Below are 13,239 nucleotides of genomic sequence, written 5' to 3'. Positions count from 1 at the left end.
TAGCTAAGACAATATATATATATATATATATATATATATATATATAATGTATTGTGCATTGTCCATACAAAATACTACTTCTACTAATAATATTAATAGCAATAATAATGATCTGATGAAACTTTTTTTTTTTGGAAGGTGCATTCAAATACAGTTTCTGTTTAAATATTTTATTTATTTAGGCAAATGTTTAAAACATTGCAAGATGACAGTAGAAAGCGGTTGAGCACATATGCACTTCAGCTTCCTCACCACTATCATAATATGTTTTCCTCCTCTGCCTCCCGAGTAGTAGAGAATCTGGTCACTTGCTTGCTGGAAAGAGCAAAACAGAGCTTGCCAGTGTGAGCAACACCATATACATGTGGGCAATAATAGGTTTCAGCTCTGTTTGCTTTGCTGCTAATTACTGTACTACTCAACATTTGGTGAAAAGAGAACGATCAACATTCATATTGTTTCTACAGCCACTCAGATATACACAAACAAAAACACATTCACCTACACAGGCTCCCACAAGAAAACGCATACACAGATTGCTGCAGATCAAACTATCTGCTGATCCTGTCTACAATCCATCAGATGACTTCACAGCTTGAAAATAAATGAAAGGAGAAAAAATAAAACATTGTTCGGGTGGTCTCCTGCTGCTACCAGCTCGTAGACACACAGATGGTTTCAGATTAAGCTATTTGCTGAATTCCACAGTGGGAAAAAAAAAAAAAGTCATTATTGCATTGTTTCATTAAAAAAAACAAAAAGCGGGACAGACAGAGTGAGAGATTTCTAGCAGCAGATTGTTACCCGCCTCAGAGTTTGTTCAGAAGACAAGTTATTATATGTGTTTGATGCAAAACCAGTCACTTCTTTTGTTCATATATACACTAATTACATGCCTTTTTAAAATCAACTGAGACATTTTTAACATTTCATTTAGCGTAGTGAATACAACAGAAGCTATGTTGTGCAAAGAAAACAAAGAAGGGTTAGAGGCTTATTTAAGTGTTACTGTGTCTTTGGTCCAGTACGTGACATGTCCCTTTGCTGCCATTTACAATCTGGGAGAGTCATCTGCTTTAATAGGCTATCTGGCAAATGAAGAGTCCTGTGCACTGTAAATCTGGGGCTGCTGTTAATGGCAGCAGATTAAAACAGTTATGTCCTATGGAGTGTGCACTGACAAATTTCTTTAATGAACATTTTCTTTATGGCTAGTATTATTTCAGCATGTATAAGCACAGCTATGAGGAAGTGAAGCCTGACTACCTCCATAATTCCACTCACGACTATCATATAACAAATTTTTGCCGAAGTTGGACAAGGTCACAAAGCTCTAATAGTACATAGGAATTTAGTTTTTATAGCAATAGTTTTATATTTAGTTACATCATATTTTTTAATATTATCCAGTCTCTGATTTCAGTATCTCTTTTTACATTAGGTATGAGAGTGATGGCTGGGGCCCGCCCATGCCCGTGCAGACCTACCTTCACCAGGGTATGGAAGATGAGCTGGAGGAAGAGGAGGAGCGGGTCCCCACCCCACCCATCCGAGGGGTCGCCTCTTCCCCAGCTGCTGTGTCCTTTGGACAGCAATCCACAGCCACGCTTACCCCTTCCCCCCGGGACGAGATGCAGCCAGTGCTTCAGGCCCATTTGGACGAACTGACCAGAGCATACCAAATGGACATGGCAAAACAGACATGGTAAACACTGCAGTATTAAAATTACTGGGTAATTTTTTTTTACCCTTTTAATCGCCCCTTAGTCTGTATTATATTAATTCAAGGAAGTACAGCAGTACTAGCAAAATGATTTTTTATATGCAATTATCTCATTTACATCAAAATATCTATAAAGATAAATTTTTAGAGTTGATAATATATGCCTTCTTGTCATTTTGAAATGCTTACTTTACATTCTGCGTGTATTGTGTATTGCTGCCGGGATTTGTTTTGGTCTTGCAGTATTCTTCATGTCAACTGTGTATGCAGTGGAGATAAACCCATTAATCATTTTATTTTAATGGGCCCATGCCACCACTTAGGCAACTACTGTATTTTCTTCACTCTAAGAGACACAATTTCTTACCCATGGTTGTTTACTTCCCCCACACCCAATACGGCACATTCCATTGTTGTTGTGCTCATGCAAGTCAGATGAAGACCATGCTTCATTCTGTCAGAAACACAGAGACAACGAGAAACTGGCATTCATTCATAATAGTGGAATGGGGCGGTGGGGGGGGACAGGGAAGGCTTGTCAGGAAGGAGATGTCATGTTACTCAGTAATGACTATGTTGGTTAGAGAGCATCTCTGACAACACCAGAGGGCCAGTAATTACAACCAATTCCCACTGCAAAACGCGTCAAAGACATTGCACTCCTCAAACAAACGCGGCTGTCAGCAGAGCAGGCTGCCACTGAGGTGACAGCCATGTGTCGACAGGCCTGGAGAGAGCGTGCCTTTGTACCCTCTACACCAGCAATTAGTGGGTTATTGTGTTAGCATGCAAGTACCGTCGTGGAATTAGTGGAATTGTTCAGATTTATTCAGTGCTGCACATGTAAAAGAGGCCTGTAAAATTAGCTCCCCAGTTCCACATACATCCTTATTTTTTCATCATCCTGTGGCATAGAAACTACTAAATATTTCCTTTGTTCGCCATTCCTCCATCCTCACTGATATATGCTGTATGTTCATGCCTGTAGAGTCATGTATATTGTATGTATATACACTATGTAGAGTAATATGTCTTCCTCTTCCCAGGCACATGCAGGTAGGCTCACTTCCTCCCCAGGCTCCAGCTCCTCCAGTGGGCTACGTGTCGAGCACAATGGTTTCTGACCTGGAGACAGACCTGCCTGATGAGGATGAGGAAGAGGAGGAAGAGGAGGAGGATGAAGGCTACGGAGCCAGGCATCCTCGCGGCATTGAGCACACACCAGGGTCTAGCATGGACAACCTGGACAGCTCTTTAACAGGTAAGGCTTTTTTATTGCGCCCTGTGGCTGTGGCTATTTTTTGTTAATCATATTGTAATTGCATTTAATTTATTTTATTTTATCGTGCAATATCTGTTCACATATTGCATTATTATTTTAGACACTCATTAATCAGTATTGCACATTTTGTTCAAATCCATGTTTGAAATTTTAAATGCTTGTCTCCAAATGGAAAAACGTGACAATTCCCACTGTCATTACATGTCTTAGTAAATGGATTGTTGTTCATGACATGTTCTTAATCAGTCTACTCTGCATACATTTTTATGTTAACATGCTTACTGAGTGTCCCTTAATCAAGTTTTTTAAGCACTTTTGGCAGACTCTGGGGAATTATAATTATCATTTCCAAAAAGAGATAAGAAAGTCCATGAATTTTAAACAGGATAGTGAGAGGGAAATTAAGAGGAAGGAGCAGCGTGGTGAGCAGGGGAGAGTGACTGTGATTTAACTCACACACACCTCCGGAGCCTGTACCACCCATATCTTCCCGAGGAGATTTGAAATAAATTTCACGTGCAGCATATTCCATTCCACACTGGCGGCACCATTTCCATTTTTACAACTCACTGAAAACTTTTACAGCCGTCTGTCAGGGGGACATATGAAGGACACGACATTGCAGCAGCAAGAGCTGGGTTCTGGACTGCTGCTCTCATACTGACCAGGCCACACTGTTCATCTGTAAACTAGACAGTAAAACTGGAGGGATGAAAGTATGGCATTCGGCTGTTGTGCAGTGCAGGGACAAGTTGTGATGCAAAATGCTGGTGTAGTGCAGCCCTGTGACACTGCGTATCTGTCGAGTCATCCAATATAATCTGTGAATCCTAAAATATAAAACCCATATTGGGAAATTTATGGGTGAAAGAAACAGGGAGTGAGCAGAAAATATACTCTGTCTGAAGCTAGAGGAGCTGAGCCAGCTGAGAGAGGAAGCATGAGAATAAGAGGGTTGTCAGTGCTGCTTGTTGGTCTATCCTGTCAGTGGTGGCTCTAAAGAGTAGTTTTCCATGGGATGATGGAACAGTGGTTTTGGTAACGCTGACACATGCTACTGCTGATGTATTTGGAGGAATATAAAGCAGCAACTGGGCCCTAATCTAGTGCATCTCTCCTCCACTGTATTACTCTGAAGACAGCACTATTTCTTCTTATCTCTCTGCAAGTCTGCCTCGCACCCCATCGTCTGACAGCACAGACACGGTCCCAGCTCCAGGGTTAGTCTTTGGGAGAGAGGGAGGATATGGGAATCCCCTGAGATTTATTGTGGCCACCATTTTGAGGTTGTGTAAATAGGGGAGGGTAGGAGTGAGAGTCCTGCCAAGCCCCGCTTGATAGATTTGTCATTGTTTTAATAATATGGAAATAGGTCTGTTTTCATAATGTTACACCAAAGGCCAGTAAATCAAACATTTTCACTGATGCCCCAGAAAAAAAGAAAAACCACCAGCCTTCTCCTTAGGGACCATTTTTCACCAACAGACCAGTCTCCACTGGCTTTTCAGTGTATTATTCTATACTCTGAGATAATACAACACATTTTTTAGGAGATAAATGTAAATCCCGATGTTGCGGTAGGTGCTGAAGAGCCATGTCTTGAGCCTGAGCCAGAGAGATGAAATGAACACATAGGTATTACCTGACTTTGTGTGCAGGTGGCATATGTCACGTGAAGCTGAGATGCTGTAGCATTGAGGCTGTTCCTCTTACACTGACCTGAAAGCTGTGTAGTTCTGGGTGATTACTCTCCCATAAAGCCTTGTCAGGCTTGTGAGGAGCAGGGTCACGTCTCCCAGTGGCAGGTAGAGACGCCTGCTCGTCAAGGGGAATGATTCTCCAGCTTAATGACATGCAGATTAGGGTTTCCGTCTATATAAATCAGTTTTAGTGGCAGGAGGGACCTGGCTTGGGTTTTACTGGCCCCCCGACCCTCTACCATTTATTGGTCTTGCACTATCGTGCATGCAGCATGGGAGGTGTCAGCCAGTGGATTTTAGAGTATAGGGCTTGGCCCATTGCTCTGGTTCAAGACACGATAAAACATCAGAGCCGTAGTGCAAACCTTGGTCTGCAGCTACAGAAAAAAATCCACATTTCTTGGACAAAAAGAAAACTAGATTGAATTTTTATCAAATTATGTTACAATGATCACAGTTTGATTGGACTGCTATTTCTGAGATTAGAAGTGCTCCAGAGGTTCAGCAGTAGAAAGTGGCAGTTAGTGCAACTGAAAAGTCAGTCTGTGATGTGATTTGCTGAGGCAGTGTTCCTTCGCTGAGCCGGAGGAGTTGGAAGCTTCAGTGCTTTGGCTGGCACTGCCTATACTTCAATATCTGCTCTATTCTTTGTGGGAGGATTGGACCCAGCGGAATTGCTGTCTTTCTTTCTTAGAGAAAAACTCTTAGAAAAGAATTTCAAAGAAAATAGCTCGGCAAGATGGAGGACTCGAAGTAGTTACCGCCTTGGATTTCAGTTAGTGCTGTGAAAATGGGTTGTATAAGGCCTTCTCTACTTTATGCAAGCTTCTATTTTATAGAAGCTTGCATTAATCTGACAGAATTTTTCTGCAGTAGGAACGAAAAGCTGTTGCAACTTGAGCCGTCGAAGGTGCAATTCCCTGAAGTCACATCCAGTGACTGAGTAACCACCTTTTTGAGACAAATGGTTAAAGATGAAGAGAGTCACAGATGGGGACGGTGGAAAACTCTTTGAAAAGATTTTCCCAATGCATCTGGATAATAATATAAAACTAAAATCATGTTACCAAGTTCATGTGCGTTTGTGAATGTATCATATCTTTTGAATAGGGAAGTAGACCAAACTCTTCTAACTGCACCCAACATATTTGTGAGTTTTCTGAACTCTGCCAACCACCCCGCAGAGGATTGTGCTTCTTTTTGTATCATACTGACCTTTTAATATATCCTGCTGCTAACTTTTTGTCCCCATCGCACCCTCTACAACCTTTACCCTCACACCTCCAGATCTCTGTTACACCAGTCTGTTCAGTCACATCACTCTTGCGTTCTGTGTGAGGGAGGGTTAGAGTGTGTGTGAGCAGAGCACTTGGGTTTGTGCCACTTGAGCAAAGTCTGCCAAACCAGTCCCACTGAAAGCTGTCACATTAGCCGACTGTTCTCTGTGTTTTTGCTTGCCAAAGTGGCATATTTTTATTGGCACACTGATGCTTTTTATATTTAACGTACTGGCCTAGCTTTTTGTGTGAAGAAAAAAAGTGAAGCATGAAGAAGCACTTACAGTAGCACAGATACATAAACGAAAAGGCAAAACTCTTAGGATATGTATACATCTTTCCTGTGTGTGCACTTCAAATACGGTTTGTAGCATGTATAATGGGACATTGACTTATTATCTAATCTTTTAATCATCTTTAAAGTAACAAATTTGAGTACACATGTGAGTAGAGGTGTCTAAACTACAGTAGCTATTAGTGGTCCATCTTGATTTTCTGTTCTGATTTTAGTCTCTTTTGACAGCGGTGGCTGTGCATTTTTTAACAGGAATTAAAAGAAACCGCGTGTGCATACTACCAGGTGTTTGATTCAATACATTGTATTGTGAGATGCTTCATCTGTGTCACCTGAGGCAGTTTTGTTGCTAACTCTGCTCTACACAGGTGTGCTCATTCTTCTCTATCAAAAGAAGAGCAAAATCAGTTGACGCAGTCCTGCTGTTCCACTGTGTACTATCTGGTGTGTGTTTGTGTGCACACGTGTGTGTGTGTGTGTGTCGGTATGGGATTTATGTTGTGCTTGTGTTTGTACCAGATGAAAGAGGACAGGCCAGAACAGAATTACAACACAAAGGCAGTCACCTGCAACAACAAAAATTCCCTGCAGCAAGTTCAAAATCATTTAAGTGCAGGACGTTGATGTTGCCTCCTTTTTATAAGATCACTCAATACATTCATCCATCTAAATGTAAAATCGCAGCACAGGTGTTCAGAATGTCAGATCATATGTGCGTAAAGGTTATGGCCACTGAAATAAACATGATATGATTGAAGTTTGAGTGGTTTAAAATGTGGAAAATGAACATATTCATTCACACACGTCTTCACACATTCTTACATACTCACACACATTGGCTGAATCCTGTGGTGTTCCACAGGGTCCATGGTGAATGGGTGGGGCTCAGCCTCGGAGGATGACCGTAATTTCTCCAGCCATAGGTCCAGTTTGGGCAGTTCGTCTGACGGCTCCATCTTTACCCACTGCAGCTTTGCCCAAGCTCTCGTGGCCGCTGCTGATAAGGCAGGCTACCGCCTAGAGGGCACTAGCCTCAGCAAGAGAGGTTGGTGTGTGGAGACCAGCTACCCACTGCTGGACTGGAACTTCTATCAGAGGCAGATGATTTTTTCGGTTCTGCTCTGATTCTTCCTCCTGTCATCCGTTGGCTAATGTTTCCTCCTGTAATGTTGGCTCGTGATTTCCTCTCTGCTGTTTGTGCACGCTGTGCCCAGGTTATGCATGACATCTGCTGTACATGGCTGGACTGCTCATATCCCCTATCCTGAACTTTTAACTCTACAACTCATCAGGCTTTGCACTGGCTTTCTTGGGTTCCTTGAGTAATAACTTGGTGATGTGTTCTACTTGCAGTCTTTTACAGGCATCCACCAGCGTGTTTTCTCTTCTAATGAAAACTGTTGTTTTCTAATAGGTTTCTGAACCTTGATTGATAGCCTCTACCTTTCTTGATTACAGCCTCAGCTCCACTGTCTAGGTGTTGACTTCACGTCTTTATTAACCAGCTGCTCTGTGGTCCTGTTTCCTTTTCGCAGGTAAAGGCTTGTCCCACAGGCCTCGGCCCAGCAGTCCATTCTCAACAGATGGCAGCACAGTCGGCACACACAGCTTGGGCCACCAGAGGGCCACCAGGCCCACGCGCAAACCCCGAAGCCAGGGCACAGCACCCCACCGGAGAGATGCTGCTGCAGACGGTGAGGCAGTGACTGACAACACATTTTAAATAGTTTATGTGCAAAATTTCCCAAAACATCTGTTTTATAAATAAGATAATGTTATATTGATGTGTATATAATAATGTAACTTTCCTATAATATAATTGTGGATGGAAATGTGTCTAGATATGATCAGAGTGATCAGGTTTTACAAACATTTTATAAGCGGTTTATGGTTTCAGTTGATTGATTGTGTGGTTTCCTGTTCGGCACAGACCTACCTCCTCCCCCTGAGCCTCCTCCCTGTCAGGGGCAGGGTCGTATCCAGGGGGCTCGCAGCATAAGCAGCATGGTTCCCCCCATAGATAGGAAGGCTTCATCTTTGGAGCGCTCACCAATGTCAGGAGCCCTGACTGGGCCGGATGATTTGAAGGGCTCCATCGACAGACAGGCACGCACTTCTTTGGAACATCATCGCCAGGCTCAAGACAGACTGGGCTCCATGGACCGAGCTGATGATGGGCGCAGGGGACACAAAACAGGTACAGCCGAGACAAGACTGCAAATGTACTTCAAAGGTTTTGAAGTACTGTATGTTATTATAAGCTAAAGAATTAAGCTGCTGGAACTTTTGATCTACTTGGGGAATTACCAAACTTATTTGGAAATCCATCCAGTGGTTGTCAGAAAAGTTTAATTTGTACCAAGTGTTGAACTGACAGATTCACGGACAGATAATAGATAGAGTCTTTCTGCCAGCAGTTTAAAAAAAATTCAGGGAAGTCAATCACCTATCCATTTAGAGCCCTGCACAATTTCCTCTTTTATTTTGCTTATTTACAGCAATTCTAAGGAAATGAAACATGTTGGTTTCACAACCTAAACAAGAGGAGATGTTCCTATTCATGACTGAAGTATGTGTATTTAAATAACGAGATAATTCATTGATTACAACAGTAAAACAAGGGCACAGGAGTTGCTGGCTTAGCAACTAACTGGAGGTTTTCTCTAAAGTTCTTGTGTTGAAGTTAGCTTTCATGCTGCTATGAGACTGGGCTCCCATGAACAGATTGCACTGTCTGCCACTTGCTCTGGTTTCCAGAATGCCCCCTCAGCCCTCCCTCAGCCTCCCCAGTGCCCCTGTAACTGTTGCCAATATGGGTCCGCTCCGCTCCAAGTGAGGCAGGAGGCCCGAGCAACTGAAATGCACTCTAATCACTCCGGCTTTCTTTTCTCGCACAAACAGCAGCCACTCTACACTCCATCTGTGTGTCTCTGCCTTCATGCGTATGTGCGTGTCTGCGTGTGTGTTTGTTACCATTAGAGATCTTCATGCTGTGTGCCCTTCTCTCTTTGTGCCAGAACTTTCTGAGACAGTTAATCTGAGACTGTGAGACAAAGACAGGTGCCACAATCAGCATCTTTACAAAAAAAAAAAAAAAACACCCTTAGGTGAATTCCCATATGTGTCAGAGTGCTGACTGATTCACAGTAGAGTCCACTGAGGTTGGGGCAAACTCTATTACAGTCATTAGCGGAGCAGTGGGGAGCGGTTTGATGAGATTTCATGCAACGACGGAGACTGCTGAGGGTCAGTGTTATGCTGCCCTGCAGCAGGGGGCACCACAGCAGCCAGTGGTCCCTCTGTTATTGTATTTACCCCCTCATAAGGCTGGTAGCTGCAAGGCCATGTGTGAGGCTGAGAGTCCTCTCTGTGGCACGCCCTGGCATGGTCTGTTGGCACTGCCACTCTGCAGATGTCAGGAGGAAGGGGGTTGGGGACTGCAAAGTGCTCCCTGTCTCCGTGCATCAGATGTTAGATGTGTTTCGCTGCAACAATAAGTCATGTGTTGTGTCTGCTTTTCAAATTTAAAGTATGCCTTGTGATCCTTCTTTGTGTTCTCAGAGGACGGGTGCCTGCCATACAATAAACCATCCTTCCCCTCCCCTGGTGCCCACAGCTCATCTGGCACCGCCTCCTCCAAGGGCTCGACTGGGCCACGCAAGACCGACGGTCCACGACAGCCACACCAGTGGACCGCCACAGAGCACGCTGAATTCCTGGGCGCCAATGGGCAGGGACAGTTTGCAGGAGAGTTATGTGAGTAATGCAGTAATTTGATGTTTTAGTGCATGTATAGTGGAAAAAAAGTTTTGTTGTCCAACAATTCTCCATAATATGATCACAACCCCTTCTTGCCAAACAACAGTTTTATCCAGTCTGTGGGAGGTCAGTGCACTTGGCTGCTGTTAGCTGAGAAATACTTTCAGCACAGATATATTAATTAGTGAGCTAGGCGTTGATAAGCATACATTTTGTTTTACAGTCTTTTAGCCTTTTGCTTATATTTATTTAGCTTGATATAACATCTCTGCTCTGTGTTTCTGTTTATTGAGAGATAATTTTAGGTGTCAAATTTATTGGTCAATAAAACTGATACTGATTGATACTAAACTAAGCTAATCAAGAGATGTGAGACATGAGAATTGCTCTCATATAATTCTTAGAAAGAAAGCAAATTTTGTAAAGTTGAAATGTATCTGTGAAAAAAATGTTATTTCTCAGTTTTGAAACTTTTGTTCTCCTTGCTTCCACAGAGTGATCTGCCTGGGATGTGAACTGGAGTAAACCTGGTCTGTCCTCAAAAGAGTGGTGCCTCATCAGTTGGGGCAACGAACTTTGTCTTGGGAAGGAGTGCAGCAGGTGGCACTAAAGAGAAAAGCAGCGTCACAGAACTGTAAATGTGATGTATAGACACAGACATACTGTACATCTCACTATGTTTTTGTCCTCAAGAAAATATTTTCCACCTCCTACCTTACTGTAATTTTGTTTTTGTTAAAAAAAGGCAAGTAAAAAAGAAAAAGAAAACATCTATATGAAAACAAATTTTCTGGTAACTGTCCTTGGGGGAGGGGAAGGGAATTTTGTTTCTTGTAAATATATTATTTGACTTGTTGTTGCATTGCTATGCAAGCCTAATTCATTCTGAGCTTTTTTATTTCCATATACAGGAACAGTTGGTTTTATCTGGTTATTTGTATTATATGTGAATTGAGTGGCTGTTGTGCCATAAAATAATTGTTTTATAATCCATTGTTTGTTAATAGTTACCATTAATTATTATCATTATTATTAATTATTGTTTTTGCACTGCAATTTTTGGTGATAAGCACAAAAACATAGCTCCTGCTGACATGAAGAACCGGAAGAATATGTGAAGAGGAGTTTCTGTACTGTAAAGTAAAGAGAAGAAAATTATATACTAATGTACAGAGAGATATTAAAGAGTAAGGCTTTGCTCATACAGCAACAAATAAGGCACCTGTTTCCACAGTTTAGACTAATCGGGTGGCAGACACATAAGGTTCCAGAGGGTCAGAAGCGCAGATATGAGGCTGGACAAATTCTGCATTTAGGATACTGTATTACTTTAGGTGACTGAGCTGATTATTTAATTCCTAATAAGCTACCCTAAAACAATAGTTTGTTATCAGAAACATTTAGTGCTCTTTTTTTTTTTAAATACAAGATTCTCCATACGTTTAAAGTCTTGTTTTTTGATTTGCTGCCAAATTTTACAACAGGGTGTTTACACACTTCTATCAGTATAATAGCACACTAACCATAAAACAGTCAAAAGGGATGGCGGCAGTCAGTGAAATCTATCTACAAGCTGCAGTTCAGTCAAAGCACTTATAGAGGCAGATTTATGATACTTCTATTGCCTTAATAGGTAAGCAAACATCACAAACAAAGGAGTATTTCTTGTGATTAGTATGATGATACTCCTAAAGCTACCTTAAATATCTGTGGAGCAACAAAATGTGTTTACATCTTTTATGTTTTAGATTGTATGTCTTTAGTTCCACCATTTCAATCTTGTTTTCTTTTTAGAGCACTTACTCTTTTATGTTTGTTCTATTATCTGTGCTACAGTATCATCCAAGAACACACTGACCCGTTCTGTCCAGTTAAGTGCTGCTAAAAGTAGGTCATCTGTTAAAGCAGTTGTTGCTCTAAAGGTCGGTGCCTCGGTTACTAATACACTATGATCAGCACAGTCTCGTGTCAATAACTCTGAGAAGAAGTGATGTGTGTACGATTTAAATTGTAGCTTTGAGTCACTGTTTGGAAGTGATGATGGAGAAAAGCCTTGTATACTAACAAGCAGGTCCCACTGCCTCCATGTCTACAGCCACCGTGTGGAGCAGAACACTTTCTATCTGCCTGACCGCCACAAAACACACACTTGTCATCCGTAGCTTTTGACTTCTCAGCCTCTGAATCTCAATTTTTTTTTGTCTTTTCAGACAAAGTTTTTATTTTAAGTTTTTTTGTTTTTTTTTTTAAATGAAAAGCTTGTTTCTTTGTATGCCTTTTATGGACTCCAAAACGCTGCTTAAAACAATGTTTTCAATATTAATGTTCAGGATTTTTGTGGTTCAATGACTGTTTGTTTTGTCTTTTTTTGTACTGCTAATGTTGATAAAAGGGGGGGTGGAAACTAAAGGCCGTCAGATGCTGTTGTACTGTTGTCGTTATGCCATTGTCATTTTATATCATCCACCCAGTGGCCAGTGTTCTGGAAATGAGGTGCAAAGAGTATCTCAGGTTATTTTACATTCTGGTGGTGTTTATGTATGTGTATATATCTGTATATATCCATACGCATCTCCACTTGATTATGCCATTCCATTTTCATTGACAGAAATATCCCTCTCATGTCCGATTCTGTCGTCCCCTCTTTTCTTTCCTGCTGTGGATTTTGACCCTGAGTATAATGTGCTGGTTCATCCACCTTAAGACAAGATGTCAGTAAAAGAACATACCAAATTAAGATTGATATTTCTAATGTCTAAAGCGTTTTAGTGTCTCTTTCATACTCATTGTTTTCTTTTAAATCACAGTGTCGTTTTTGTATTTATTAAAATGATAATAAAAGTATATTGTGAAATATGCATAAAGATTTGTGGAATATAAAACGTGTTTTTTTGTTCCTTGTTAAGTTTGCTGTCGGAGGCGAGCAGCGAGGCCATAAGGAGATGACAGGCACACTGTGCTCACAGCACGGTGAAATGCCGGGTCAGTAGTTGTCTGAGTCACTCTTTGTCCTGCATGTTCACCGCACTGCTCCTCTCATGTCAAAACGAAAGAAATTTAAACATTTTTGAACACAAGGAGCAAAAATGCTCACAATTTGCTTGTCAAGACAATAGAGAAAACGTCTTTTTGGAAGGATGAAAGTACTTTAGCTTTCCCTCTCTTTTGTTCATTTTCTCAATATTGTTGATTCTTTGTAGCCT

The 13,239-nt window shown here is 41.6% G+C and overlaps 1 protein-coding gene across 13 annotated transcripts in view; it reads left to right on the top strand.

Moving 5' to 3' along the window:
• Positions 1-11,454, top strand: part of robo2 (roundabout, axon guidance receptor, homolog 2 (Drosophila)) — a 294,014-nt gene extending 282,560 nt beyond the window's left edge. For 12 of the 13 annotated variants that reach the window (XM_046389577.1, XM_046389576.1, XM_046389565.1 and 9 more), the window contains 7 exons: positions 1,442-1,705; positions 2,770-2,984; positions 7,140-7,322; positions 7,813-7,971; positions 8,208-8,474; positions 9,839-10,033; positions 10,531-11,454. In XM_046389577.1, the coding sequence (XP_046245533.1) occupies positions 1,442-1,705; positions 2,770-2,984; positions 7,140-7,322; positions 7,813-7,971; positions 8,208-8,474; positions 9,839-10,033; positions 10,531-10,532 (1,285 nt within the window). In that variant the 3' untranslated portion in view covers positions 10,533-11,454. The remainder of the gene's footprint in view (positions 1-1,441; positions 1,706-2,769; positions 2,985-7,139; positions 7,323-7,812; positions 7,972-8,207; positions 8,475-9,838; positions 10,034-10,530) is intronic. The other variant, XM_046389575.1, reaches the window with a different exon arrangement.
• Positions 11,455-13,239: the final 1,785 nt, after the last annotated feature.

Source organism: Scatophagus argus, chromosome 5 (assembly GCF_020382885.2).
Source record: "Scatophagus argus isolate fScaArg1 chromosome 5, fScaArg1.pri, whole genome shotgun sequence".
NCBI classification, from domain to species: domain Eukaryota; kingdom Metazoa; phylum Chordata; class Actinopteri; family Scatophagidae; genus Scatophagus; species Scatophagus argus.
Note: the sequence above shows the minus strand (reverse complement) of the source record. Positions and strands in the feature narration are given on the sequence as shown.